At 40.5% G+C, this 27117-nt stretch overlaps 1 protein-coding gene across 4 annotated transcripts in view; it reads right to left on the reverse strand.

Moving 5' to 3' along the window:
* Positions 1–27117, reverse strand: part of LOC137496899 (uncharacterized) — a 374642-nt gene that overhangs the window by 264935 nt on the left and 82590 nt on the right. For all 4 annotated transcript variants that reach the window (XM_068230587.1, XM_068230589.1, XM_068230588.1 and 1 more), the window contains exon 3: positions 18193–18311. In XM_068230587.1, the coding sequence (XP_068086688.1) occupies positions 18193–18214 (22 nt within the window). In that variant the 5' untranslated portion in view covers positions 18215–18311. The remainder of the gene's footprint in view (positions 1–18192; positions 18312–27117) is intronic.

Here is a 27117-nt window from a genome sequence, read left to right on the forward strand (position 1 = left end):
CTGACACATGAGGTGTATAGGAACAGAATATACCAAAATAAAGTCTTTCACAAAGTCTTTTTTTTTTTTTTCCAGCTTTATACTTTTAGGGTAGGTTCGGCTTTCTGTACTGCTCTTTTCTGGTCTTGAACCCCAGCATAATTAGCCTTACTTTGTATCCGGGTGTTCCATTGTTTTTGATGTTACTCTCTCTAATATTTTGCAAAATATCTCCATACAAAAATAAGTTTCAGTATTTCTGTTTACAAATCATTTTCCCAAGCAACAACATTTCATTCCTTCATCCATCGTCATCAGAACCTTGTAGCAGGGCAGGTAGGACATGTGAACGATATGCCTCCATATTATTTTGTCTATGTAAACTACTACTCTGATTATATCTTTCAATGCGTCTCATATTGTCTTTAATTTATTCCTACCTCCTCCTCTTCCTCCTGGTCTTCCTTCCAGGCATCATTCTTTGTAAGCACTGCCTGGAAATCCACATTTCCTGCATTTGCTTTACATGGCAAGATCATTTCACTCACTGCCTGGAAATCCATATCTCCTGCATTTGCTTTGCATGGCAAGATCATTTCAGTTGTGCAGTCCTGCTAAATGGTTAGCGAGCTGGCCTTTGGTCACAGGGGTCCCGGGTTCGATTCTCGGCAAGGTCAGGAATTTTAACCATCATTGGTTAATTTCCCTGGCACGGGGGCTGGGTGTATGTGTTGTGTTGTCTTCATGATCATTTATTTCAGATGTGCAGTTTTCCGTCTTTTCCATTGTTGAGTTCACCTGATGTGCTCATTCCTGATTCTGTCCCTTCTCATTTTCTACATAGCTGATCTTAAAATTTTAATTTCACATGCTTGTGATTTACCGACGGGCTACACACGACTCTCCATGTTGGCAGAAGGTATGATTTGAACATTGTGCGATTTGCTTATAAAGGAACTGCCTTATTGGAGAAAGTTGGATCCTTTGAAGAAAATTTTGTTTTGTAAAGCTTCCCACACAGTTCTGTTTTATTCATATTTAATTTGAATTTGTTGCAGAGCTATGGTAAGATCAAATGTATGACTCAGGACTGATGCAGATTGAGAGATACCTTATAATAGGGGTAAGACCAATAAAAGGAAAACATGGTCCGAAATACATTTGAGGTGTGAAAAGAATAGATTTTAAATTTTAAGACTCGATTCGGAAGAAAATTTTTGGACTTTTCATAAAGAAATGATTTTGTAAGTGGTATGTTTTGTTATGTGACCATATTTATATAAGAATAAGTTGACGAGCCATTTTGGAGGCATCCCAGCGTGGAACTTTTGAAGCTTGTTACTGAGGGGATGGTTTTGACGAAGAACTAGTGTTCCCGGTTTGAACTCCGTTTCTTCCGGTGTATCGTTGTTCTCGGCTTCTCTCCTGGAACGCTCTTCGGCTTGGTTATGCGCCTGTTGAATTCGCTGCTGGTTCTGCACATGCCATGTATCAAGACCCTCCAGTTCCTCTTCTCGCCCATGGATGAAGTTCCAGTCGCCGGTTCTCTTGATTGGACGCCCAAGAAAAAGTTCTGCAGGCGAGAAACCTGTGACACAATTAATCCGCTGTCTGATGGCCAGAAGGGACTCATGTAGGTGTTGGTCCCACTTGGTATGTTCTTTGTCAACCAAGTGAATTCGAAACATCTTCAGCTCCTGATTTCTTCGTTCGGTTGGATTCGATTGTGGGTGGTAGATCGGTGTCGTCCAGTGTTTGATTCCCCATTCTGACAAAGTTTGCAACCACTGTCTCGAAGTGAATTGACTACCATTGTCTGTGAGTATACACCGAGGATATCAATAACGACTGAAGACTTCTGTCTTTAAGAGTTGTATGATACGTCCCGATGTAGCTTCAGGGATGGTGAATGCTTCCACCCATCTGGTGAATAGGTCAGTCACCATGAGGATTCTCGTTTTTCCCTGAGATGTCCTAGGGTAGGGTCCCATAAGGTCAATGGCGAGTACCTCCCAAGGTTGATGGGGTCGGCGTCCTCTCATGCTAGTACTCGCCTTCTGATTGTTCGCCTTACTGCGAGTACAGATATCACATTCTTGGACGTAGCTCTTAATTTCTTGCCGCATATGTTTCCAGAAGAAACGTCGTTGAATCGAAGAATATGTTTCCTTTTGACCAGGATGTCCGGCTTCTGGATCATCCTGATATTTATTCAAAATCCTCGTGGTTTGCAACTTTGGGATGACGATGACCGGAGAAGATCCAGGCAGATGTGAAATGTATTTAAGTATGCCGTCTTTGAGTCGAAAGTTCTTGTAGCACATCTTAAACTGAACTGGGACAGATCGACAATTAGTGCTGCGTTTGCTGATCCAGGATTTCATTCGGTTACAGGATATGTCCTCAGTTTGCCATTTCCTTATTAATTCTAAATCGATCTCATTATTCCTTCGCTGGATAGCAAGAAGCACATGATCGGTTTGGGGCCTCTTAGTTGGCACAGGAATTTCTCTAATAAATTCGTCGCTGATACCTGCCCATCCTCAGGATTTCTTGATAGGCTATCCGCCGCTTGATTGGTTGCCCCAGGAACGTGACAAATCTCGAAGTCAAAGTCGGCAAGGATCAAGGCCCATCGCATCAGTTTGGGCTTCGATCCAGATACTTGGTTTAACCACTGAAGTTAAGAGTTATCCGTAAATAGCCTGTACTTCCTTCCCTCTAGATAACCTCTAAACTTCCCGACAGCCCACACCATTGCTAATGCTTCCTTCTAGGCTGTACAATAGTTTCTCTCGAGAGCAGAAAGTTTCCTACTGGCATACTCAATTATATCCTTGCTTCCTCCTTCTCTCTCATGGAACAGTACAGCCCCAAGACCGATGTCACTCGCATCCGTCTGTAAGCAGACCTCCCGGTTTGTATCCAGATAGGCTAGACTTGGAGCATCACAAATAGATCTTTTTATCTCCTGGAAGGCTGTTTCTTCCCTCTGAGTCCATTTAAACGGTACGTTTTTGTTGAGGAGGTCGATAACGGAGCAGCTTTCGTCTCAAAGTGCGGCACAAAACTACTGTACCACCCGCTATTCTTCTCAATTTGTCTCTCTAATCCCTTGTCCGTCAATACATGACCTAAGTACTCAACCGAGTTTGATGCGAACTGACACTTCTTGACTTGGCAAGTAAGTCCGTGAATCTTCAGTCTTTCTAATATTCTAGCTAGGTGTTCCAAATGGTCCGAAAATGTCTTGCTGTACACGAGAATGTCATCCAAATAGACCTGGCAGAATTCTCCTGTGTATCCTGATAAGACTTCGTCCATCAGACGCATAAAGGTGGCTGGAGCATTCTTAAGACCAAATGGCATGACTCTGAATTGATAAAGTCCTCTTGGGGTAGAAAAAGCAGTCATCGGTCGAGATCCTTCTTCGACTTCCACTTGCCAGTAGCCAGAGTTCAAATCGAGGGTACTGAAGACTTTTGCCCCTCTCACTTGCTTTATCAGGTGGCGTAGATCCGGCATGGGGTAGGCATCTGATATAGTCTTGTTATTTACCTGACGCAAATCTACACAAAGTCGGTAACCCCCACTTTTTTTTAGGTAATACTATCGGAGAAGCCCATCCTGATACTGAAGGTTCAATCAATCCCTGGTTCTCCATTTCCTTGACCTTTTTTATTACAAATTTTCGTTTATCTGGGTTAAGTGGGTAGGGCCTTTGTTTAACTGGGGTATTATACTTGCATGTTATTTTATGTTTTACCGTTGTGGTAAACCCGATTTTATTAGTGATGACCTCAGGGAACTTATTCAGTAACTTCTCAAGATCATCCTTCTCCTCCACCCTCAACCATCCTGTTTTCAGTTCTGCCCATACCTTGGGTTCTAATGTTTGTGACTCGAGAGCTTTATTTTCAACCCATGCCAGTCTACATCTTTTCCTATTACCAAAGAATATTTCATTAGCTGTGTAATCTATCACTACCCCATATTTAGTTAAGAAGTCATGTCCTAATATTATGTCAGGTATCAAATCCTTGATAACCTTCACCGGTGTGTTTGTGACTTCAGTGAAGCATTTGGCTTGAAGAAAAGTACAACCCTCAATCTGATAATGTATGTGGCGAATTGCCCCTCTGACTGTTACCACCTTATCAGGACGGATAGGTTCTAAAAATTTAGCCACATTCATGCTCACAAATGAGTGTGAAGCTTGAGTATCAAGGATAGCGATTACAGGCTTATCATCAATCGTCAAATTAATAGCCGGGTGGGGTGAACTAGGCTCATCATCACTACAGATTTGACCAATATGTTTACCTTCCAGCCAGGTGCCATGTATCTGGGGCTTCTTCATTCCGGAACCCTCCTTCCCCCAGCTCGAACGGTCCCAAGCTAGTTTTCTGGACATTGTTCCTTAAAATGCCCGGTCTGCCCACAACGGTAACATTTCTTGGGTTCTCCCACTGTTGAGGTTTTCATTTTTGAGGAATGGTAACTTGTTTGTTACGATGTGACGGAGCTCTTCAAAAGTTTTTGGTTGTGCCACTTTAACAAGTGATCGTATCTTATCATGTAGCAGCTCGATTATATAAGGAACGCTCGTATCAATATTTTCTTTTTCATGGACTCGCTTAAATAGTTGGAGTTTTTGAATTACGAAAGCTCCTGCTCTCATCCCACTGGGTTGCGTTTCAGTGAGAAACTTCTTTTGGACCGACATTTGGACAGACTTTGAGTCAAATCTCTGGACGAATTCCTTAATAAATTCCTCCCAGTCGAGGCTGAGCCCTTTTATATTCTGCCACCAAGTCCCTGCTGATGCTTTTAGTTGTTGACTGACAATTTGTAAGTATATCTCCGTAGGTATATTTGTCCTACCTAGTAGAGATTCTGATGTCTTTAGAAATGCTTTAGGACACTCTTCCAGTCTCCCATGAAATTCTGGTAGGCTATCTCTGATTATTCTGGGATCGACCGGTATCCCAAGGGAAAGGTCCCTACCTCTGTTAGGTTGACCACTGCCTACAGAAATGTTTTCCTCCAGGGTTAAAATTTTTCTCTTAACATCGGATTCAAACTTCGTAAGTTTCTGGCCAACTTCAGTTTTAAAATGGTTGGATTCCCGCTCGATTTCTCCAATCTTCTCTTCGACTTTCTTTTCCAAGGTATGCATATCATTTACTACTTTGTCTACACCTAATTCTACACTGTTGATTTTTTCATTAATTTTTGAAATATCCTCCTTCAGATCTCTTACCAAGGAATCGATTCGACCTTTTATCTCTTGAGTCTGGGCCTCTATTTTCCCTTCGAGTTTTTCAGATTGTGTCCCAATCAAAGTAGTTATTTGCGTAAGCATAATGCCTACCCGGTCGTTGGCTTCCTTCTCCGAGACGACTTCAAAATCGAAACTGCCTGGGTCTTCCTCATTTTCTATCAGATCCTGGCGTAGCCTCTCTTGTAGTTCCGACTTGCTCAAAGCCGATGATATAGATGTTGATTCCCACAGAGAATCTGAAATATTTGTTCCGAATGAGTAAATTTATAATACCAATATAAATGGTCCGTTATTGGACATTATAAATTTTCCAGCTAACTCATTCCTGGTTGCCAGCGTTTCACCCCCGTGTGCTAGGTTGGGCTCATCAGTTGGTACCTAGCACACCTACCAAGACGCTGGCTAGTGCATACCTTGGAGGCCACTGCGTAGGCTAATTGTAGCCATAGGCATTGCCAATGCACTATGAGAGACATTGTCTCATTATCAAAAAAAGATGCCTGCTTGGCCATCAGATGATATAGATGTTGATTCCCATAGAGAATCTGAAATATTTGTTCCGAATGAGTAAATTTATAATACCAATATAAATGGTCCGTTATTGCACATTATAAATTTTCCAGCTAACTCATTCCTGTTTGCCAGCGTTTCACCCCCGTGTGCTAGGTTGGGCTCATCAGTTGGTACCTAGCACACCTACCAAGACGCTGGCTAGTGCATATCGTGGAGGCCACTGCGTAGGCTAATTGTAGCCTAGACCCCAATGAACAATGTTGATAGCGAGCGTGTGTTGTCTATTTACAACACAGTGGTTACAGACAGACGGTGCAATTTGAAGAAATGCAATGCCGAAGTACACACATTGCTTTCATTTGAACAATGAATTGGTATTGTGTGTGAACCGAAGACAATAAATGTACTTTATAAACTTGGAATCGTTAAAACTAATAATACCATGCGATTATTTTAACTTTGTAAATAGATGCTAATTTTTCAGGTCCCTAGTGATGAATGTGGGGCTTTGGGTACGATTTCACAGTCACTCATATCAGATGAATTGTCACTTTAGTTTAAAATCTCTTCTTCGATATTATCTTTATTGTTATCACTGTCCTCTGAATCACTGTCTAAAACACCTTTAATTAACTCAGCAATAGCTTTGTTGTTACTTGCCTGTACTATGCCCATAGACTGGGAGACACTTGATGAAATGTTTGTACTTTCAGAGGCTACAATTAGGCAGTACATAACAATACAAATTCTTAGAAGGAGAGCTGTAAACAAGCCACATTCCTGTTCTATGCATAGAAGTTCGTAAAAGGGAAGCCCTTGCAGGGATGATGAAAATATAAGCTAGTACATACGACTTGGCGCAGTGCGTGATTTTCTCGTCATTTGATATGAAGGCCTGGCCAATGCTCACATGAACGTCACATCAAATAAGTCGAGTGGGGTAAGATAATGACAAGCCAGTGATTTTAGTGGAAACGCCTAAAGAGAAAACGGAAAGACAAACAACTTCGGTATTTAAACAATACCGTCTTATACTAAACAATTTTATAGATGTCTCAGTGTAAATCTTAACAAGCCTTTCTAAGACAGTGTTTTATGAGATATAAAACCGCATAGTTCCACAAGCTCCATTACATGAGCAATGTGTTACCTACTAAATTTCTGTTCTTGGGCAAATTTGAATAACAAGTGGTTTTAATGAAATGGCAATCACTAAAAGATTTTCAATGCAACTGTAAAATGGTGTGTGATGATTTGAGCATTTGTATGCAAACAGATCAGCAAGATCAGATTATGTATTTGCTATGAGTATATCACTTTAATTATAACACACAGTAACAAGAAACTTTTAAAGGCTTTCACACTTTCAGTGTAAAAAAAAAAAAAAAAAAAAAACGTTAGGAAAAGTTGATGGTACAGTTAAGCATGTTAAATATTGTTATCAGTGTGTTTATTTGGTGAAGAATAGTGTATGATATTGTGTATCACTACATGTCACCACAGCAATTTTAATTAATATGTACTTGCTCAATTTGTATGATTTAGGATGATGATATTTGTATATGTTGAAACCGGTACCACTATTGAATAAATGGTGGGAGATGACATCTTATGCAGCTTGTAATTTGTATTGAAAAGGTTAAACCTTACTAAAACTTATCTCAAAGATATTACTTAAAAAAGATAAAATAGCAACAGATTGCTTTCGAAATGAGGATGGAACTACTTTGAATATTCCTGCAGAGGTTCAAACCATTACACAGTATCCCATACTTCATAACTACACACTGTCATATGAGGCATAGTGATCAGAAACTTATTTATTGCTTGTTTGGCAGTGATTGAGTTAAGTAGGTATACCCTATGCTAGAGAGTTGTCTCTTGAAGTGCATAGATGTCATCCTAAGTGTATCAAGGAACGAATGGTGTTAAAGGATGTCAACCCTTCACCGAGCGGACGAAGCTAGTTAAATAGGATTTGGCACAGATATAATTAGGTCTTTAGTACCTTGTCATGGCTCTAGATTACAGCAGTTCCTCTTCACCATTCTGATCTTTAATTTGGTTACCACATGCCTATCTAAGGCAAGGAGTGATAGTGATGTATGTTTCCACCATTTCTCTGTTTGACAGTTGGAAAGATAGGTAGGTGCTTTGTTCATACTGTAAACAGAACATTAATGTTCTGTCCCTGGTTTTGCCTTCAAACTTCATGGAAGGTTGTGATTTAATTTGTTAGTCAACAAAATTTTTCTTCTTTCAGGATTTAACATTCAGCGTACTTTCGTCGCAGATCGAACCGGCTCACTCTGTATCTTAAACTTAGTTGTTTTATTGACATTTTTAAGGTTGTTTTATTGATAATTTTAAGGTATTTTTGTTGGACATGTCCCAAATACAGTAGAACCTCAATTATACGTTCCTGGAAGCTACGTTTCCCCGTATTATCCGATCAAATTGCGTGGTCCCACGAGCATCCTAATTAAATCACGTTGTAAAAATCCCGCATTGTCCGTTCCTCAAAGAAACAATATCCCGTATGAACCGTTCAGAAATTTCAATCCCATCAACGCTAAATCCTCGATCACGCGTTTCTCAAGAAACTGTATCTCACAAAAGGACGGCAACGCATACTTGCGGATCATAGTGTTAACGTCCAGTCATTGCGGTAACATGAGGAAGCGGAAAAGCGATCGGCGGTGAACTTGCGTAAGGGACCATCTTAGCATCGCTTTCGGGTGGTGTTGTTTAGAGAATCAAAATCACGAGGCAGAGTGTGTCCACAACAATTGGAGAAGGAGACAGCATATTTCAACCGCTCTACTTGAAGACGGAACGAGTTTCATATCGCCGAACAGGTTTTCGGCACTTCCCTCAGGGCACTGTATGCACTGAGCTTCCGGGCAGGAATCTAAACTGTTCCTTCTTAAGTAACACAAATTTTGTGTTTTAATATTATTGCATACGATTACGTTATCGAAACCAGAACAGATGTTGCACCTTCTTACATACATAAAGCCATGGGAGGTTTTGGGATTGCCTATTACTGTTTTGGTCCTAATGTAAGACTACGAATTTCACGTTATTGTGTTAAAATGTTAAAACCGCAGTGGTTTTATTTGCGCACGTTACATGTAAAAACATTTGCATCATTTCACGCTCGTACCAACTTGGAGAGCGAGCGCATTTTCCAGCTGAGGTCAAGGTCGCGAATAACCATAAATTCAAAAGTGTTGATGATATTTTTTCTCTTTCCAATTTAATCGTGATTAGTGACGGACATAATTTAATATAATGCATTCGAAAAAATGAGAATCAATATTTACATTCGAAACAATATTCTCGAGTTCAACATAACCTTTTAAAGTCGATGTAGGCCGCAGGCCTCATTTGCGCGGTACAAGATTTCCATGGCAGTTGCCTGTGGTGCACGCTGGAGAGTGGACGTGTGACTCCGTGTGGTGCGAGTAGGTTCGGGTGATCAGTGTTTCGTCTTACTTAGCTTCCTTGGGAGCGGTACGAGGTTTTGTATTCTATGTCTTAAATTCTAACTCACTCCCCACATCATGGCGGAGTCGAGTGGGGGACAGAGTATGGAGGAGGAGTCTGTAGAAGTTGATATTCGTGAGTACTCTATGGAAAATACCCTTGTGTTAAATGACCCAACCCCATCGGATCGTAACCGTGCTTCCTCTACTAAGGTTGATGTGTATGCTCTTAAACCTGAAACGCAGATATATGATGATACCCATAAAGGCCCCTATCTAGTATTTGTGGAGGCCATTAATGAAAGTAAGAAATTGGGCAGTATGCATCCCATGGCTTTGGGAAAACTTTTTTATGACCGTAAATTTTCGGGTGTTACTCAAATTGCTAGGCGAGGTCCCCATAGGATTCAAATTGAGTTTCAGACAAGCACAAAAGCTAATAACTTTCTCACCAATCCTATCTTAAAGGAAAAAAATCTCAAAGCGTTTATTCCTTCCACGTCACTATATAAGATCGGAGTTATTCGAGGGGTTGATAAAGATTTGTCCGTAGAGGAAATTTGTCAGGTTGCTGAATCGACCCCCCCTATCGTTGGAGCTCAGAGAATGAACCGACGCTCCGTTCAGGATGGCCGGGTCTGGTGTATTCCAACTGGCACCATTAAACTCACATTTCGTAGTCAGACTTTACCTGCCTTCGTCTCCATTTATTGGGTTCGTACCCAGGTCGACCCATGTGTCTTTCAACCGACTATCTGTCGGCGTTGCCAATGATATGGCCATACCAGAAAAAACTGTAGGGCTCAACTCCCTCGATGTGCCAATTGCGCACAAGATCATGAAACTACAGTATGTAAAAATCCTACCAGACTTTGTCTCAATTGTTCCGGGGAGCATTCCGTAGGATCTCTACAATGCCCAGAACATAAACAACAACAGGATATGAAAAAAAAGCAGGCTTTGGAAGGTGCTCCTTTATCCTCCGAGTCCTTTTTTACCCCAGTGTCCAATAGATTCAACCCCCTTTTGACCCTCCAACAATTTCCTCCACACCAGAAATCTGCGCCGGTTCTACAGAATCAAAAGCCCAGAAAACGTAAATTTACGGCGGTTGTCTCATCCCACACTCCAAGTCCGGATAGGTCACCAGGGTATGATGTCCAGGGATATCGTGAACTCCTCAAAATACCTCCCTCGGCTACGACTGCCATATCTTCCAATTCCTCTGTATCCGGGATGAACACTCCCTTTCCTTCCCAGCAGGCTGTGTCGCCTGCGAACGAAAAGCCAGAAACATCCCGGGCTTCGAACCCAGTTTTGAAAATAATTCCAGCTATTTCCGATAAACTTGGGGCGTATGCTAAGGCAGCTGAGCACGATGCCACATAGTCAAAAAGGCTCCTTACTCTACAGGAGGAAGTTGTGGCTCTTTTACACAACCTCGAATCTTTTGTTGCTTCACAGAATAGGTCTACCAGGAATGCCGGTAGTAATGTAACCAAATAACACGCATTCCCTCTGATAATGGTTATATATCTACCTCATATCCTATTCATTCCCAATTTCGTGGTACCACAATATAGACGTGTTCGATACTCGATATGTAACCGTAGTTACCTTATCTATTTCTTTTCTATCTCCCACCCGGTCTAGTAGTTTCGATACCTTCTTCCTCCTCTCGGTGCGAACCGGTCTGTTTGTGATTAGTAGTAAGTCACCAAGTATCGGTCGCTTTGGCGTGAAGATTAGTCCCCTTGTGTCCTTGTGTTTTTCCTGTGTAGTCGTGTTGTCGTTTCATTCTTTAATTTCCTACCTTTTTTTCACTTTTGACTTTCCTTGTCCACCTCCTCCATACTTTGGTTTCCTTTTTTAGGTTACGTGGCTGGGTATACCGCTCTCAAGCGAAACCCATTAAATGATGTAGACAAGACAAGACAAGACACAATATTTCCATAAACTGACTACGAACAGTATACCGGTGACCAAATTACAATGGAAGATTTAAAGAAAAACGGATTTTGCCATCATGCTGGGCGCTTTTGTATCCAATGTGCTTTATTTTATTAGATTAGAGAATTAAAAGATACTTGTGGTCGATTGTTTGTCTTGATGTTATTGGGTTTTTCTAACAGTTTGACCGATCAAAGTTGCTGAAAATGAAAGAAGTTTTCAGACGAAATCGACAAGTTTCGCCGGTAAAACTGAATGTAAACTTTTGAGACTTTTATGTCCCGTACCGGTAATTAATGCTTGAAGCCGGCCCCGCGGTCGAACTTGCCTGCCTCTCACCCGAAGGACCCAGGTTCGATTCCCGGCCAGGTCAGGCATTTTTACCTGGATATGAGGGCAGGTTCCTGGTTCACTCATTCTACAATTACCTTTAATTGAGGCGCTATTTATGGTGAGATGACGACCCCAGTCTAGAAAGCCATGAATAACGGCCGAGAGGATTTGTTACACTGACCATGCGTTGCCTCGTAATCTGCAGGCGTTAGGACCGAGCAGCAGTTGCTTGGTGCGCGGAAGGCCCATTGGGCCTGTAATTTGGTTTGGTTTAAGGGTGTTTGTAAGATTTTAAGTATACAGTTTTTTTTTTTTTTTTAATGTTTAGCCAGATTGTTCATGGTTCATTCATTCCCAGATTTTCTGTCTTCCCGTGTTGTACGTTTTTTTTCAGTGGTCCCTCCAAAAACGGAGAATTGAGATTCCACTGTATGTATAGGCCCGACCTGAAAATTTGCCCATCTTTCTATCTCAATTAGAAGTAGCCTGGGCTCATTAGATACATTCCAGAAAGTATCAGGGTTGGGAGTTTGTCAGCATAGATTTTATCACACCTGAACTCGGCAACATACAAATCGTTGAAGGTGGGGGAATATCAGTATTTAACTGTAGATTGTCAATAATATGATGCTCGGGCAAGTTATTATTTCTCGAAGAAATTTGTGGCTGTTAAGGACTTATCTGTGAATGTAATAAAGTGGTCATGTTGGGGTTTTATCAGGTCACATATTACGGTGAGGAGTGAATTTTTTTTTTCACATTTACTTCCTGCAACATAAGAGGTCCATTGCTCATGGTGAATTGTACTGTAAGGAAGATGGACTGAGACTATTTCCATTGTTTATGGAAAGAGGAAGATGTAAGACTGAGATAATAAAGAATGTTTAAAGAAGATGTGTGAATTAAGATTTACTCTATTTGTAATTTGTAAGCTAGGTGATAATTTCCTGTATCCCTGTGCACTTCATAGCACCGCTGTACTGAAACTTCCGCAAGAGCTAGCTATATCCCACATTTCCCTGGTATTTGAATTGGTTGAAGTGGATAGAATACAGTTCTCCTATTTCACCTGATAAATCCTTTTGAACCATTTAGACCGAGCTCGATAGCTGCAGTCGCTTAAATGCGGCCAGTATCCAGTATTCGGGAGACAGTAGGTTCGAATCCCACTGTCGGCAGCCCTAAAAATGGTTTTCCGTGGTTTCCCATTTTCACACCAGGCAAATGCTGGGGCTGTACCTTAATTAAGGCCACGTCCGCTTCCTTCCAACTCCTACCCCTTTCCTGTCCCTATCGTCGCCGTAAGACCTATCTGTGTCGGTGCGACGTAAAGCAACTAGCAAAAAAATTGAACCTTTTATATCCTTAGTGTATTCTCTTCAGATTTCTCTTGAGGAAACTTACCTAAATCATTTTGAAATAGTTACATATCATGATTTTTGAACTTGTATTTTCCAAATTCCAATAAGGTGACCAAATTTCTTTTTCTGATCATACCTCCATGATACACACGAGCAAACCACATTTTCTGCAACGATTACAAATTCAAATTAGGCATCCTCTTTCGTTATTCTCCAAACACAAGTCATTGCTCAACGTGTGATAAGCCAAGGGGTTAAACACCAAAGCGCAGTTGTAATAGTGTCTTAACCCATTCACATACCATTTAACTGAACTTATTTATGCCTTGGTGTACCATTTATTTTCATTAATTTACATGATATTATCACCGACACTGAAAAAGCATGCTTTACAGCAACTTAATGAAAGGAAATATCCGAACTACTGTCAGATGTACTTTGTGAAGTCTTTATGAATATAGTAGATCATAAAAGTCATATACATGCATCGCCACCTTGCACCCGTGGCATTCATATGAAGTTTCCTTCCTCAGATCCCGTGTTGCACAGACTTTGCATCTCCGTGATGGGATAACCTTCTTCCTTGTTGGGGGTCCCCAGTGCCTCCCTTTGAAGACTCACTGGTGCATCCCCAAGGCTTGGGTGCCTTATTTTCGATAGTCAGGCAAGGTCACACTTGCCAATAGCTGTTCGGCCAAATTGATCTGGAAGCTGGTAAAGCCTACTCGCTTCTTGTCAGAGTTGAGGAGGTGATGAATGATGTTGAAATTCAGAAGTGTCATGTCTAGCATGTAGAAGTATATTTTTATATCCTTTTACATACTTCCTCGTCAAGGGGAATGATGCGACTCTCTGGTCATGTGAATCAATACCACCCTTTCTACGGTTGTAGTCAACAACAAGATTGGGTCTGGACGTCTTTTTTTCCATCATACTGTACATTACCACTTCAAGGTAATCTGGCCTTCATTTCATCCACAGATACAGGAAACCAGTGTTCCTTTCCATATGACATTACCCTATTTATATCCTCGGCAGCCGATACAAGACATTTACTTGCGTAAGCATTTACCTTATTAGTTAGATGTTCCCAAAAAGTCTGCTGTTAAAAATTCGTTCATAACTTGAAGTTCCTTCGGGCATTGTCGTAGGTGCCTTTGGAAAACACCCTCACCAGTTGCGATGCGTGAATGATACTCTAGAGTATAACTTACGTACTCCCAGTTCCATTCCCTATCGTGTAAAATATGATTGGAAGCCGCTGGTGTGGCATCAGTTGTAGGCCTAAAATTCAGTGACATATTTGACGGCAAAATAGCACTGTGCTCACCCCTAGCAGCGCTAAAGTTTCTATCACATGAACTACTTTCCATATCCACTAAATTCTTCATCGCTTATTTCTATATCAATGTTATTGTCTTCTAAAAATTCCCACAAAATCGCTTCGTCTCTCAACTTGGAGGCAGCCATGATTTCGCTTACGGTGAGGTTGCTAAGATACAGGTTATTCTTTCTGCGGAATAACTGTACAGAAGCGTTTATCAAATACATCAATGGAATAAAACTGTGATTCCACCTGTCAAGAGGTTACCTTACTAATATCAAATCCTTTCACAAAGGAAACCGACTTGGAGCGGGTCCGGAAATAAACAATACGCGCGGACGGAGAGATCGGTCTTTGTACCGGAGTACGGTTGAGAGCCAGGACGGAGAGATCGGTCAAAGTACGTCAAGTGGTTAATTAGGAATTTTATCGGCCCCTCACTTAGTTAATAGCTTTATAGCTTCCGACAAGGCACCACACGCTCTGTTGAAACAGACTTCCGCACTCTTTCCGAACCTTCTCCAAGGGCTTTGATTGCTGGTATGTCTAATTTCTCGCACGGATGTGTTGCTGCAAGTGGTCCTAGTCTTAACTCTGATTCAGTTCGGAAATTCTGGGTGCCCACTCCTTTCATAGCCCATGGCACTCGTGCAGGAATCTCTGAAAGATGTTGGCATAATGTGCTCAGGCATTATCGAGCGTGAATACTGAGTTTTCTCTATGTTGACTCCTAGGAATCGCATGTGGTACAAATATATCGTAAATGTACAGTCTAGCTGTGACGGACCCCTTGAGTGATCAAGATATTGGTTTTCATTTCAAGGTTTATGACTGCCCACATTACTATTCTCTCTCTCTCTCCATGCTATGCTGTTGAATCGTACATTTAAACTTGTCCATTTGTTTACTTGTCCTGAGATCTGGCAACTCCAACTTCCTTTTCTGTAGATGTCAAATTATGAGCATTCCTTTGACTCAAATCTGCCCATGCTTCAGGTATATTACCTCTGGTGGTCTCTCTATCTGTCAGAATTGTTTTCCTGATCTCCTCGCCCTTGTCCGTAATTTGATCCGCGACCTCGTGCGAAAGTTTTTCTTCCAGGGTTTTCATCTTTGCTACGTTTTCCCTTTCCTTTTCAGATAGTCTTCTTTCCAGCTTTTCTTCATTCTTCGGTTTCACTTCGGCAACCTGAGTCCTGATTTCTTCGGTGATGGCTGAAAATCTCTCCTCCGTTTCTGCACTGAGTTGATCAATCGCTCTCCTATTCTTTCATATTTCCGTGCGTGCCTCATCTAAACTACTAGTTGTTTCTCTGTCTTTAAGGCTCCATCTGATACTTTCCCTATCAGCTCCTAAAGGATCTTTTGAATTTGGACTACCTGTTCCTCGGTTCGAATCTCCTTCGTCAATGCGCTTCTCTAAGCGATTCATACCCTCCTGATGACATCTCTGAACTACTTCAATCCTTCCCACAAGCTTCTCATTCCCTTCTATTATCTGTTTCACTACGTCTCCGCAGATCGTGAGTTCGCATTTCTCAGCCTCTAGTGCTGGTAATTTGATTCTGTCCTTTATCTCTGCCATATGTTCCTGCTTGCATCTCATAGCTTCCGCAGGTGCCAGGTCCATCTTCTTCATACGCTCCTTCGACTCTTGCTCGCGCACCCTGGCTTCCGCCCCTGCAAAGTCCATCTTAGCCAGAAGATCGGCTCAAGTTACTGCCATCTTATTCAATTCGAATAAGACAGCCATGCTTCCGGCGTAAAAGTCTATATATGTAGTACCAAGATTTTCAAATTTTAATTTTAAATTCCCATTTTCTGCTGTCTGCATAATCACAAACAATATGGCTTCCAAAATTCACCATGCAGAAACTGCCTAACTCATATCATGTGCTTTTAATATCGCGATAAAAGAAAAAATATTCAGCCGTGTATAAATAATTTACAGAATATTACTCGTGTAGCCCCAAATGTTAAATAAAAATGTAGGCCTGTCCTAATTCGGGCTCAAATCTATGTATTAGACATCAATGCGTAACTACATTTGCATATTATTTCCGATTAAAGGTTTATACGGTATTTCCCACAACAATTGTCCATACACCTGCAATCTTTAACAGTTATGCCCCTGTAATTACAAATTTACATCAGAGCTTGAGACTAACTTGTGTCCCTATTTTATGCCAAATAAAAACAAATTTAAAATCACTGGCTATGCAAATGTATTTCACATAAATTTTTAGGCTATGTCTGTAGTCGAATGTATCTGAAGGATACACATCGTATGCTTGCCTCACCTAGAAATCATTTTATTGTTCTCGAATTGCCAGTGGAATCGCTGATTTATTTGACCTGCTTCTACCATCGGCTATCTGTCCTCCTTTTTAATCTTCACTACTCCTGCAAAGCTCTTACAACTTTTGTATTAGGTACACTTATTGCCATCACATCTACGTCATGATTGGGGGTGTGAGATTAGCATTAATTTTATTGAGATTTGTATTTTTAGTCAATAATTATTGTCTTATAAGACTTATAAGTTTTCAAGGGTACGTGTGATATGTTTTTAACTTTACCTCTCATATTGGTAACTTTCTTCGTTTGGTTACAATACAAAACTTAACTTTAATGCCAATATGTACCAAACCAACTTCTTCTAAATATACGATTTCCAAGGAAACCTCACCCTCCCGTATTCATGTACGGACATAAGTACTATCGATTACCGCAATGTAGACTCGATTATCTAGTACGTCAAGTTGCCAGATCACATGACTCAGTCTGAGTATCGAACAAGAATATCGGACTTTGTCATCTATAATGTGCCTATTTGAAATTATCTCTTAACTTAAATATTGGGTACCAATTATGATCCTCCCCAAAATTTCGAACAATACACTCCTAAAATTGCCTACAAAAGATGCGGTCAGCCCAAAATAATGATCTAGAGTAGGTATAAACAGTGCCCAAAATGACAATTACCCCCACGGTACTGGGTCGCTAAAAATGACTATCTCCCCACGTGATACGGCGCCATCCAAAATATAGATATGCCAGGCTAAGTCGAAGAGCTTGTGGTACGTTCGGTCAAAACTTGAGCGTTGAAACTAAAGCTAACTTCCTAAGAATAACCTACGGTATATGAATGGGAAACAGTGTCATTTAGTGTGAATAAGAAGCAAATTTTGGGGTAAAATGGATTTAACTAAGCACATGATAAAATTATCGATACTGTTCGAAAATTAAATTATAAAATTAAGTAAACTTGACTCAAAGTGTCAAAAAAATTACAACTACCCGCGGATGGGTTCGAATCTCTACTGTATTACCGAATATCCAGGCGTATTCAAGCCTGTCTCTTAACAAGCAGCTATAACTCATATTTTTTTCCTTCACTGAAATTTTCACAGGCCCATTTTCCTGCTTCATTACCCTCATTATATTCTAGGTGATTCCGCCTTTCCTTTGCACTTTTATTACACTCCTTCCCAAATTGTCTCTCTTCTCCACTCAAATAACACTCTTACTTCTCAACGTCGCCTCACACTTCTCCGGCGGCCGAAATGTACTTGAAAACGCGCTCTTGTGTAGTAATTAAAGAAACCTACATTGCTTTGACTATTCTCATCCCCCTAAGCATTAAGGGCGCATAGCATCGGTAATGAAGAAGCTACCTCCTGATTTTACACCTAAAATACATATATCGTAGTAACCTGAAATAAAACGAAATAAGACATTCCTATCTACACCTAATTGCATCCTCTTTTCCCAGTACTAAACTAACACAGAAAAATAAGGGCATTAGCATGCAATCGCCCTCGATAACCAGTTACAAAACCTAAAACAAAGCATAGCTCAGCCCTAGCGAGCTGACTTTTAATGTAAACTTAAAATCTACATAGGATGAAACTAAGCTGACTTCTAAGAACATGCTTATATTATTAGCATTTCACTTACCTTTGTCAATCTTGGATTCCATGCCAGTCACATGACTGCTGTGGCTGTAGATTTACGCTCCTATCATAACACTGGATCAGCACAGGATGATGCCATCGTAGTCCTTGTAGATAACACTCCTAGAATGAATAGTTAATACCTTTTCACTTACACACGCAAATATCACTCTATACAAATAATTAAACAGATAGAATATTGACCTTCGTTCACAGTTAATATTTAACGGAATAATTCGTATATTGACCATATACAGTGAAATAATCGTGTTGAGCGCACACACGACTCCTGTGATAGCGATACGCAACCCGATAAATGTTTGCATATAACCACTGTTAAATCAGTCCACGAGAGTCATGGAGGTTTGAGCCTTTACCGTCCCAAATTTGCAACGTACACTGTGCCTCGTGCACTTGGCATTACTCTATTTCGTCATATGGGCAGAGGTACCTGCCACAATAACATACTGTTCACTCCCGGATTTATCGGTCTTAATTCGCAGCAGGATTGTGCATTTTAAGAGAGTTCTCAAATAGCTTCACTGTTCATTACATTCGGTTCTCAAAACTATATTAGTAATAGCGTTACTGTTGAAATGTATAACAGACAAAGAACACTGGAGTCCCGACTAACATGGACACTTCCCCTGCTGCTTGTGGCGTTATAGATTCACTTGGCTTATTCAAAAGAGGGGGTTCCCCAGGGGACTATGGCTTGGGATCGACCGCTTGCTGAAGACGAAGCGCACGACAGTTGGAAAAGAGCAATTCAGTACATTGATTTAAAGTAGCCAAAATATGAACAGATATGTGTCTGTAAAATCAACTACAAGTCAGTATTCATATCAAAACTGAAGCATAGGTTAAATAACAGATTTCTTCCAGAAGATAATAGTAGGTCAGCACTGCGATGGATGAAGTTGGTAGTGTGGAAAAATTTGTCTTGGGTTTCACAATGACCGTCAACCACGCCTTCTATCCCGCGATTGGGTTACTTTGAGCACGCTGCTTATCAGGCAATACTGCGACACTCTCTGCAGACTTGTTCAAGCTTTCAAATTACTCACTATTTCAAAGCTTGCTACTGACTGTCCTCTAACTCCGCGCGATCCAAAATGAAACTGTTGGCTACTCGCCTCTCTCACAAAGCTTTCCAATTTAACGAACCCACAGTGTTGCTCAATATTCAAATATATATGGGGCATATATATGATTATCTCCCTACGGTAATGCTAAATATGAGCCATCATCATTTCAAAGTCAAGGGCAAAACCAGTAGATAACACCAAACTAATGCAAGGAGGACGAGAGGTTGCCATAGTTACTGCAACCAACAAGCATTACTAAAAATGACCCATCTAAGCAGAAAGGAAAATTATTTAAAATAAACGACTAATCAGGCAATTAGAGCACAGAGCAAATGTAAATAAAGGAGTAACTGTGGAGCTAAACTAGCACCTGTGAGAGATGCATAATCGCACAAATCCACCAAACATACATACACACAGCATAGAGACCATGGTGAAAGAATCCCAGTATAATGTCAGTGTTAAGACACTATACGAGCACGACCGTACAGCATGACAGACAAGATCAGTTCATGTATGTATCTTATTCATTCCTCACCTCCTTCTTTGAGAGCTTCCACTGGTATACCACTGGCTTTATGATGCTTTGCTTGCTTGACACCATGCTTAACTTCATCTAGTGTTGGCAGGGAGCCAAGCTCTTCATTGATGGGAGCTTGGTTTAATTCATCATACACCTGTTCATCAATAATCGATTCCTGGTTCAAGAGGTCTTCAAAATGCTCTTTCCACCTATTCATCATGGAGTATTGATCTTTAAAAAGTGTACTGTTATCACTGGACCAAAGGGGATTCATCCCAAAGGTGGTGGGACCATAAACTGCTTTTGTCGCTTGGAAGAATTGTCATGAATCTTTATCTACTAGATATTGAAACTCTTTTGCCTTTGCTGTCCACCATGCATTCTTGGGCTCACGGGTTTTGCTTTGGCAATACTTACGGCATGTTCCTTAGAGTGGGAGTTCATGTCCCTTCGCCATGCTTGCAAGGCATTTCTCTTCTCTCAGATCAATGCTTCAGTTTCTTTATCATTTTCATCAAACCAGTCCTGATGTTTTCTGGCCTTATATCCTAATATTTCTTTGCAAGAATCTTGAATAGTGGTCTTCAGATTCTCCCAGTGTTGCGTTACTTCAGGCTGATATTCTTTTGGCAAAGATCGATGAAGGAGCTCTCTGAATTTTGACGTAATTTCTGCATTGTCAAACTTATCGGTGTCAAAAGTATGTCTAAAGCTCTCCTGTTGTTTCCTCCTCTGGGTGGACAGTGACAAAAGCATCACTGATGTAATAAGTTGGTGATTTGTCCAACAGTCATCAGCTCCCGTCATTGCTTTGGTGACGAGAACATCGCGTAGATCTTGCTAGCAGACGATTACATAGTCAATGAGGTGCCCGTGTTTCGAACTAGGATGCTGCAATGATGTTTTGAAGTGATCCCTTTGGCAAAAGATGGTGTTGGTGATTATCAGTCCATATTCAGCACATTTTGAGAGGATTCTAATACCACTGGAGTTTTCACTGCCAACTCCCTCCTGGCCAGTGACACCATTTCATACTTTGTGGTCCTTTCCTACTCCGACATTAAAATCGCCAAGCAGGATGGTTTCCCATTTTCACACCAGGCAAATGCTGGGGCTGTACCTTAATTAAGGCCACGGCCGCTTCCTTCCAACTCCTAGGCCTTTCCTATCCCACCGTTGCCATAAGACCTATCTGTGTCGGTGCGACGTAAAGCCCATAGCAAAAAAAAAAAGATTTCACAGTTAGCGAGACAGCATCTGCCATCTCATTGGTCATACACTTCAGTTTTCTACATTTTGATTCGAACTGAACTATGTCATCGTACTCATTGAAATCATCATTCAACCATTGTAAATATTTTATCTGCCGATGACGTAGTGCCCCATATGAACGAACTCAATATATACCTTCATGAATGTTTATACTTTTCATTTAATTCATCAATAGATGTTTGCATCTTGAAGTATACTTTTGCCTTATGTGCAATTAATGTGTTTTATATGGTTTAGGCCTATATTTAATATGTCAATCAACACTTTTTTTAAGTTACCTATTGTACTACTATTATGAACGTGATACATTTCATTAAGTATATGTCAACCTAACTTCCGTCACTTGACAAGGTATAAAGCCTAGCACAACACTATAAGAGCTTATAAAGCTGTATTCAAGCATATTACCTTTTTATACCTGACGAATTGATCCAAGAACTTGTTTTATTTGCAAAAAGGAAAGGTGACAGTACAAATGTACATAGCAATGTGTTTTACCATGTATTGTAAATTTTTTAAAATGTGTTTCAAATAGTTATCGTTTTAATATTATTCTTCAAACAAACTTAAATATACGAACAGGATAACCACTCGTAGATATGACTACTTAATGTCATTCAATACAAAATTGTTTTAAATTTGGCAAGGTATTACTATTGAGAATATGTAGTCTAATGTAAATGTATGACAGCTGAAGATGACTCTGTGATGAATCGAAACCGGTTCTGTTTTTAAGAAAAAACTCTTAATAAATACGTTTTGAGCAGGTGGATCTCTCTTTCTTTCTATGATATATGATAGATATCAATACGGAACATAATGAAATTAATTAATCAAGCATTTCCTACATACATTGTCTCTTATTACTCCAATTCTGTGTAGGTGCTTTCAAAGATGGCAGTGTCTAGTCAGCAGTCCTACTACCCATCTTATATATTCTCTACCGAGTTCCAGCAGTTCCTTAGTATGCTTCTTGTTTGGGCTCTTTATTAGTTCTTTCCAGTTTTCCATTTGTTTCTTTTGTACCCATTTACCTATGTATAGGCGGGCTTGTCTATAAGAGATCCCACATATTGGTTCTGGGCCCACAAAAGGTTTTTCTGTCCCTTTTCTTGCCAGATTATCTGCTTTTTCATTATCTTCTATGCCTGCATGCCCAGGTATCCATATTATTTTAACAACATTGTACTCTGAGAGCTTGAGAAGTGTATGACAATACCAAACAATTTTGGATGTAACCCAGACAACTTCAAGTGCCTTAATGGCTGTATGTACGAAAATGTTCTTATCAATGTCGTTCATTTTCAGATTTTCCTTGAGGCATGACTTGTTGGCTGATAATGGCACAAGTTTAGTGCTGAAACTAGTACCTCATGTGAACGATATGTGATTCATTGGAAATTGTAAGTTCCCATGGAGCATATCAAAAATGAGGATGATGATGATGCTTGTTGTTTTAAGGGGCCTAATATCGAAGGTCATCGGCCCCCATATCAAAAATTAGATGTATGGCTTTTCAGGCATTTGCTCTATTAACCTGCGTTTCGTCTTAGGTCTGACACTAGACTCATGAGAGTGGGATGTGTCAGACCCTACCCACTGACGCTGGGGTGTATGCAGGTGAATTTATCAGAAGCCTATTTAAGAGGCCCAATCTTATTGTGGAGTTTTATCTCCCGTATGCAGTTATCATTCCCGGCTGCCAGCGTTTCTCCCCAGTTGCTAAGTTGGGCTCATCAGTTGGTAAATAGCACACCCACCAAGACGCATGGCTAGTGCATACTGTGGAGGCCACTGCGTAGGCTACTTGGAGCCACCGGCAGTGCCAATGCACTATGAGAGACTTAGTCTCATTACAAAAAATTGATGCCTGCCTGGCCAACAGATGATATAAATGTTGTTCCCATAGGGAACCTGAAATATTTGTCTTGAATGAGTAAATTTATAATACCGGGAATGAGTTGGCTGGAAATTTATAATCTCCAATAACGGGTATTATAAATTTACTCATTTGGGACAAATATTTCAGGTTCCGTTTGGGAATCAACAACTATATCACATGCTGCATAGGTCATCAGTGGTCTAATAATCATTGTGTATATCCACATTACCATTGCCGACATTAGACCCCACATTGTCCCGACTGCCCTCTTGCATGCGTATAATAGGTTCTTAACCTGGGTTATGTTTGTATGTGTGGATTCCAGGTTAACTTGTTTAAATATTACACCTTAGTGCAACACCTGTTCTTCCATATAGATTTCACACTGACTCCGCGCAGATGCCCTCAGTTGTTCCATTGACCTCAGTAGCACTGTCCGGCTCCATGGTTAAATGTTTAGCGAGCTGGCCTTTGGCCACAGGGGTCCGGGGTTCGATTCCCGGCAGGGTCGGGAATTTTAACCATCATTGGTTAATTCAGCTGGCACCGGGGCTGGGAGTGTGTCGTTTTCATCATCATCACGACGCGCAGGTTGCCTACAGGAGTCGGATTGAAAGACCTGCATCTGACGAGCCGAACATGTCCTCGGACACTCCCGGCTCTAAAAGCCATACGCCATTTTATTTCAGTAGCACTTAACTATAATAGGGTTGCATATGTATCAATGAAAAAAGCATGTAAAAATGATGTGAAACGATACCTGAAATAGCACAGAGGAGAGAACCTTCTTTTTTTGCTATTTGCTCTACGTCGCACCGATCCGTTTGGTCATTCTGTCCATGTCCATTCTGGTTTTGTGCCCAGTAGAAGTTTCAAGTCTAATATCGTCCTTGTGTTCCGGTACAGGGCAATTTAAGAATCTCATAATTGTTCGGTATTGACTTAACAGTAAAGAAAACTAACTAAACCTATGTCGTAATGGTCCACCTTTTCAATACTATATTATGCAATGTTTAAATTACATTTTTAATCTAGGAACTAGTTTCGGGCTTGGCTGGTCATCATCAGCCTTAATGCAAAACTGTACAAACAGATCTAATAACTAAAGGAAATATATAAACACACACACACACATGACGTTAAAAGGTGTTAAAAACATCTGGTATGAACTATGTGCACAACACATAAAATATGCCGAAATTAAAATCAGGCTCTCAAATTCTTAGATGCACTGCATCATGTTAAAATGTTTGATTAGTGTTTCTTTTTACAGTATCATGAAAATGGTGAAAAGTTCCTCTATTGGAAATGGTCAGTGGTTGAATCAAGGACGGCACATGAAGATATGATTAAATACCTGGCACGTTCTTAGACTGCAGCTGGTAGAGATTCGCATTTCACTGCAGGGTACATGAGGCACACAACAGTAGGCCACGCACCATATGCCGCAACGAAAGGTTAACTTCATGGACACCGCATTGAATTGTGAATCTCTACCAGCTGCAATCTAAAAACGTGCCAGGTGTTTAATCATATATTTGTGTGCTGCCCTTGATTCGACCATTGATAATTTCCAACAGAGGAATTTTTCAGCATTTTAATTATATTTTAACAACAAGCACTAATGGAACACTTTAACCTGATTCAGCACATCTAAGAATTTTAGAGCTTGATTTTAATTTTGTCATATTTTACGTGTTTTGCACATAGTTCATCCCACATGTTTTTCATTCATTTTAACATCATTTGTGTGTGTTTGTTTGTACAGTTTTGCATTAAGGCTGATGATGGTCAGCCAAGGCCAAAACTAGTTCCTCGATTAAAAATGTATTTTAAACATTGCATAATATAGTACCGGTATTGAAAAGGTGGACCATTATGACATAGGTTTAGTTATTAATGTGATCACAATTCAATACGGATCAAAACCATCAAGTTTATATCCCATGAGTAAAGAAACTATCTAGTTTTAGAAGTCCACCTTTGTCAGTGCACAAATGTTGATTAAAAACCACTATTAAATATACGTGTTTTGGCCCTTAATGGGCCTCCTTCAGTCTCTGCCATATATCTGGACACATTTCTTCAGACAAGCTGCCCATTTATGTATTGCAACACGTACCACCTCTTTGGAATTTGGTATGGAAAACATTGATAGACACACAGACTGGGAATGAAACAATACAGATGGTAATAGCATTGTATCAAAATTGCAAAAGCTGTGGTAGAACCAAAGTGGGTCAAACTGAATGGTTCAGTGTTGAGACAGGCTTAAGACAGGGAAGTGTATTGTCTCCCTTATTCTTCATTATCATCGTGGATAGAATTCTACATAATATCAAGGAGGAGATGATGGGCGAGCAAGTAAAGTCTATGCTATTTGCTGATGGCATTCTAGTTTGGGGAGATAATGAAGAGGAAATACTGACACAAGTTGATTTGTGGAATGAGGAGAAAATACATTTTGGAATGAAGATTAGTAATGCGAAAAGCAAGACTTTGATCATGACAAGAGGTAACAGAAAATCCAGGGGAGTGATAAAAATATTAAATGAGCCCCTTGAAGTAGTGAAAATTTTTAAATATTTGGGCAGCGGCAGCATGATGTCACAAGATGGAAATTTGAATGGAGAAATTGATTTAAGGATACAGCAGTATGCAAGTTTCTTCCAGTGCGTGAGAGACATTGTATGGAACAAAGATGTGCCAATGAAGTGCAAGAAGGTTTTATACTCGTCCTATTATAAACCTATACTGACATATGCTTCTTCAGCCTGGACGTTGACTAAGCAGAACCAAAGTAAGATACAAGCAGCTGAAATGAGATTCTTGAGGAGCATACAGGGAAAGACAAGACGAGATAGAATACAAAATGAGGAAATAAGGAGAAGCGTGCAAGTTTGTAAACTTCAAGAAGAGATTGATATAGCAAAGCTGACTTGCAGAGTTTGCGCTGGTATCCGTGTACAGCTAGTAAATACATGACGTGCCGTTGGTTTTGGTTCGTGCCAGACCATGATCTCTTTATCATGGTCTCCATTACATAAAATTCTGGCCATATCTCCCTTCTTTTCCTTTCCCTTTTTTAGAGCTGTCTCTTCCAGTTGTCTCCAGAATGCATCTCTTTCAAGTAAAAGTAATTCCTGTACTAACTAAAGGAATAGGAGCATGGGGAACCTCCACTCTATAGAGGCTGTCGATGCATATTTTCTGAAATATGCCCTGGGAATATGCGAACACAATTGGCACGAGAAACTTTCCTTATTGGATATTTACAGACAAAGTATGTATATATATCCAACCCTTGTCCTTTTCTCTACGGGATCGGGTATGAAGTGAGATGAATCTTTTTAGCGAGTTTTTATGACCGGATGCCCTTCAACCTCATCAGAGGAGTTAATGAGATGAAATGAATGATGTGATATTTGATAGTGGGAAGGAAGAGGGTGAAACCCGGTGCCGACACATAGCCTTCTCCTTTCGAATAGCACCAAGGGTCTGCTCAAAGTTTTATGTCCCCATCTGACGGACGAATCATCATCAACAGTGTCATATGCTCTCACTCCATGTGTACACCGTGGAGTGGTTTGGCACTGAATCCAGGCTTTTGGCACACAATCTACTGATTAGAAATTGTATACCCCTGCCGGCCAACATTCTGATGGAGAAAATGTTTTCCGCAACGGGACTTGAACCGGCTAACCAGACCAGATGTCAGACCATACAGACTTCACATCTTATCTATCATTGGCCACCATGTGGGTATTTACGGGCTATGTCTGATCAGAAAAAGAAATACATTACTATTACACGCTTAAGAAACTATTTAAAAATTCACAGAATAACTGCTTTTATAGTCCACAGTTGATGCTGTTTGTATCAAAAAGGGTATGAGGTTTTGCCGATATGTGATGAGAGGACACTGTTTGATAGTGTGCTAAACTGTTGGCCGTACAGTTCCACTGCCACATTCTGCATACAGATGTCTTCAGCAGGTCGGCACACCTGTCATGGCGAGTTTTGAATCTTGGCAGTGGTTGCCAAGATCTTCCGAGGTATGACAAAAAACCTTGATTTTATTTGTCAGCCATGGTAGGTTGTGGGTTGCTGGAGACATATACTCGCTACCAGCCTGAATCAGAATGCTAGATTCCTGCCTATCCT

The sequence above is a fragment of the Anabrus simplex genome, chromosome X, assembly GCF_040414725.1.
Source record: "Anabrus simplex isolate iqAnaSimp1 chromosome X, ASM4041472v1, whole genome shotgun sequence".
Lineage (NCBI taxonomy): Eukaryota > Metazoa > Arthropoda > Insecta > Orthoptera > Tettigoniidae > Anabrus > Anabrus simplex.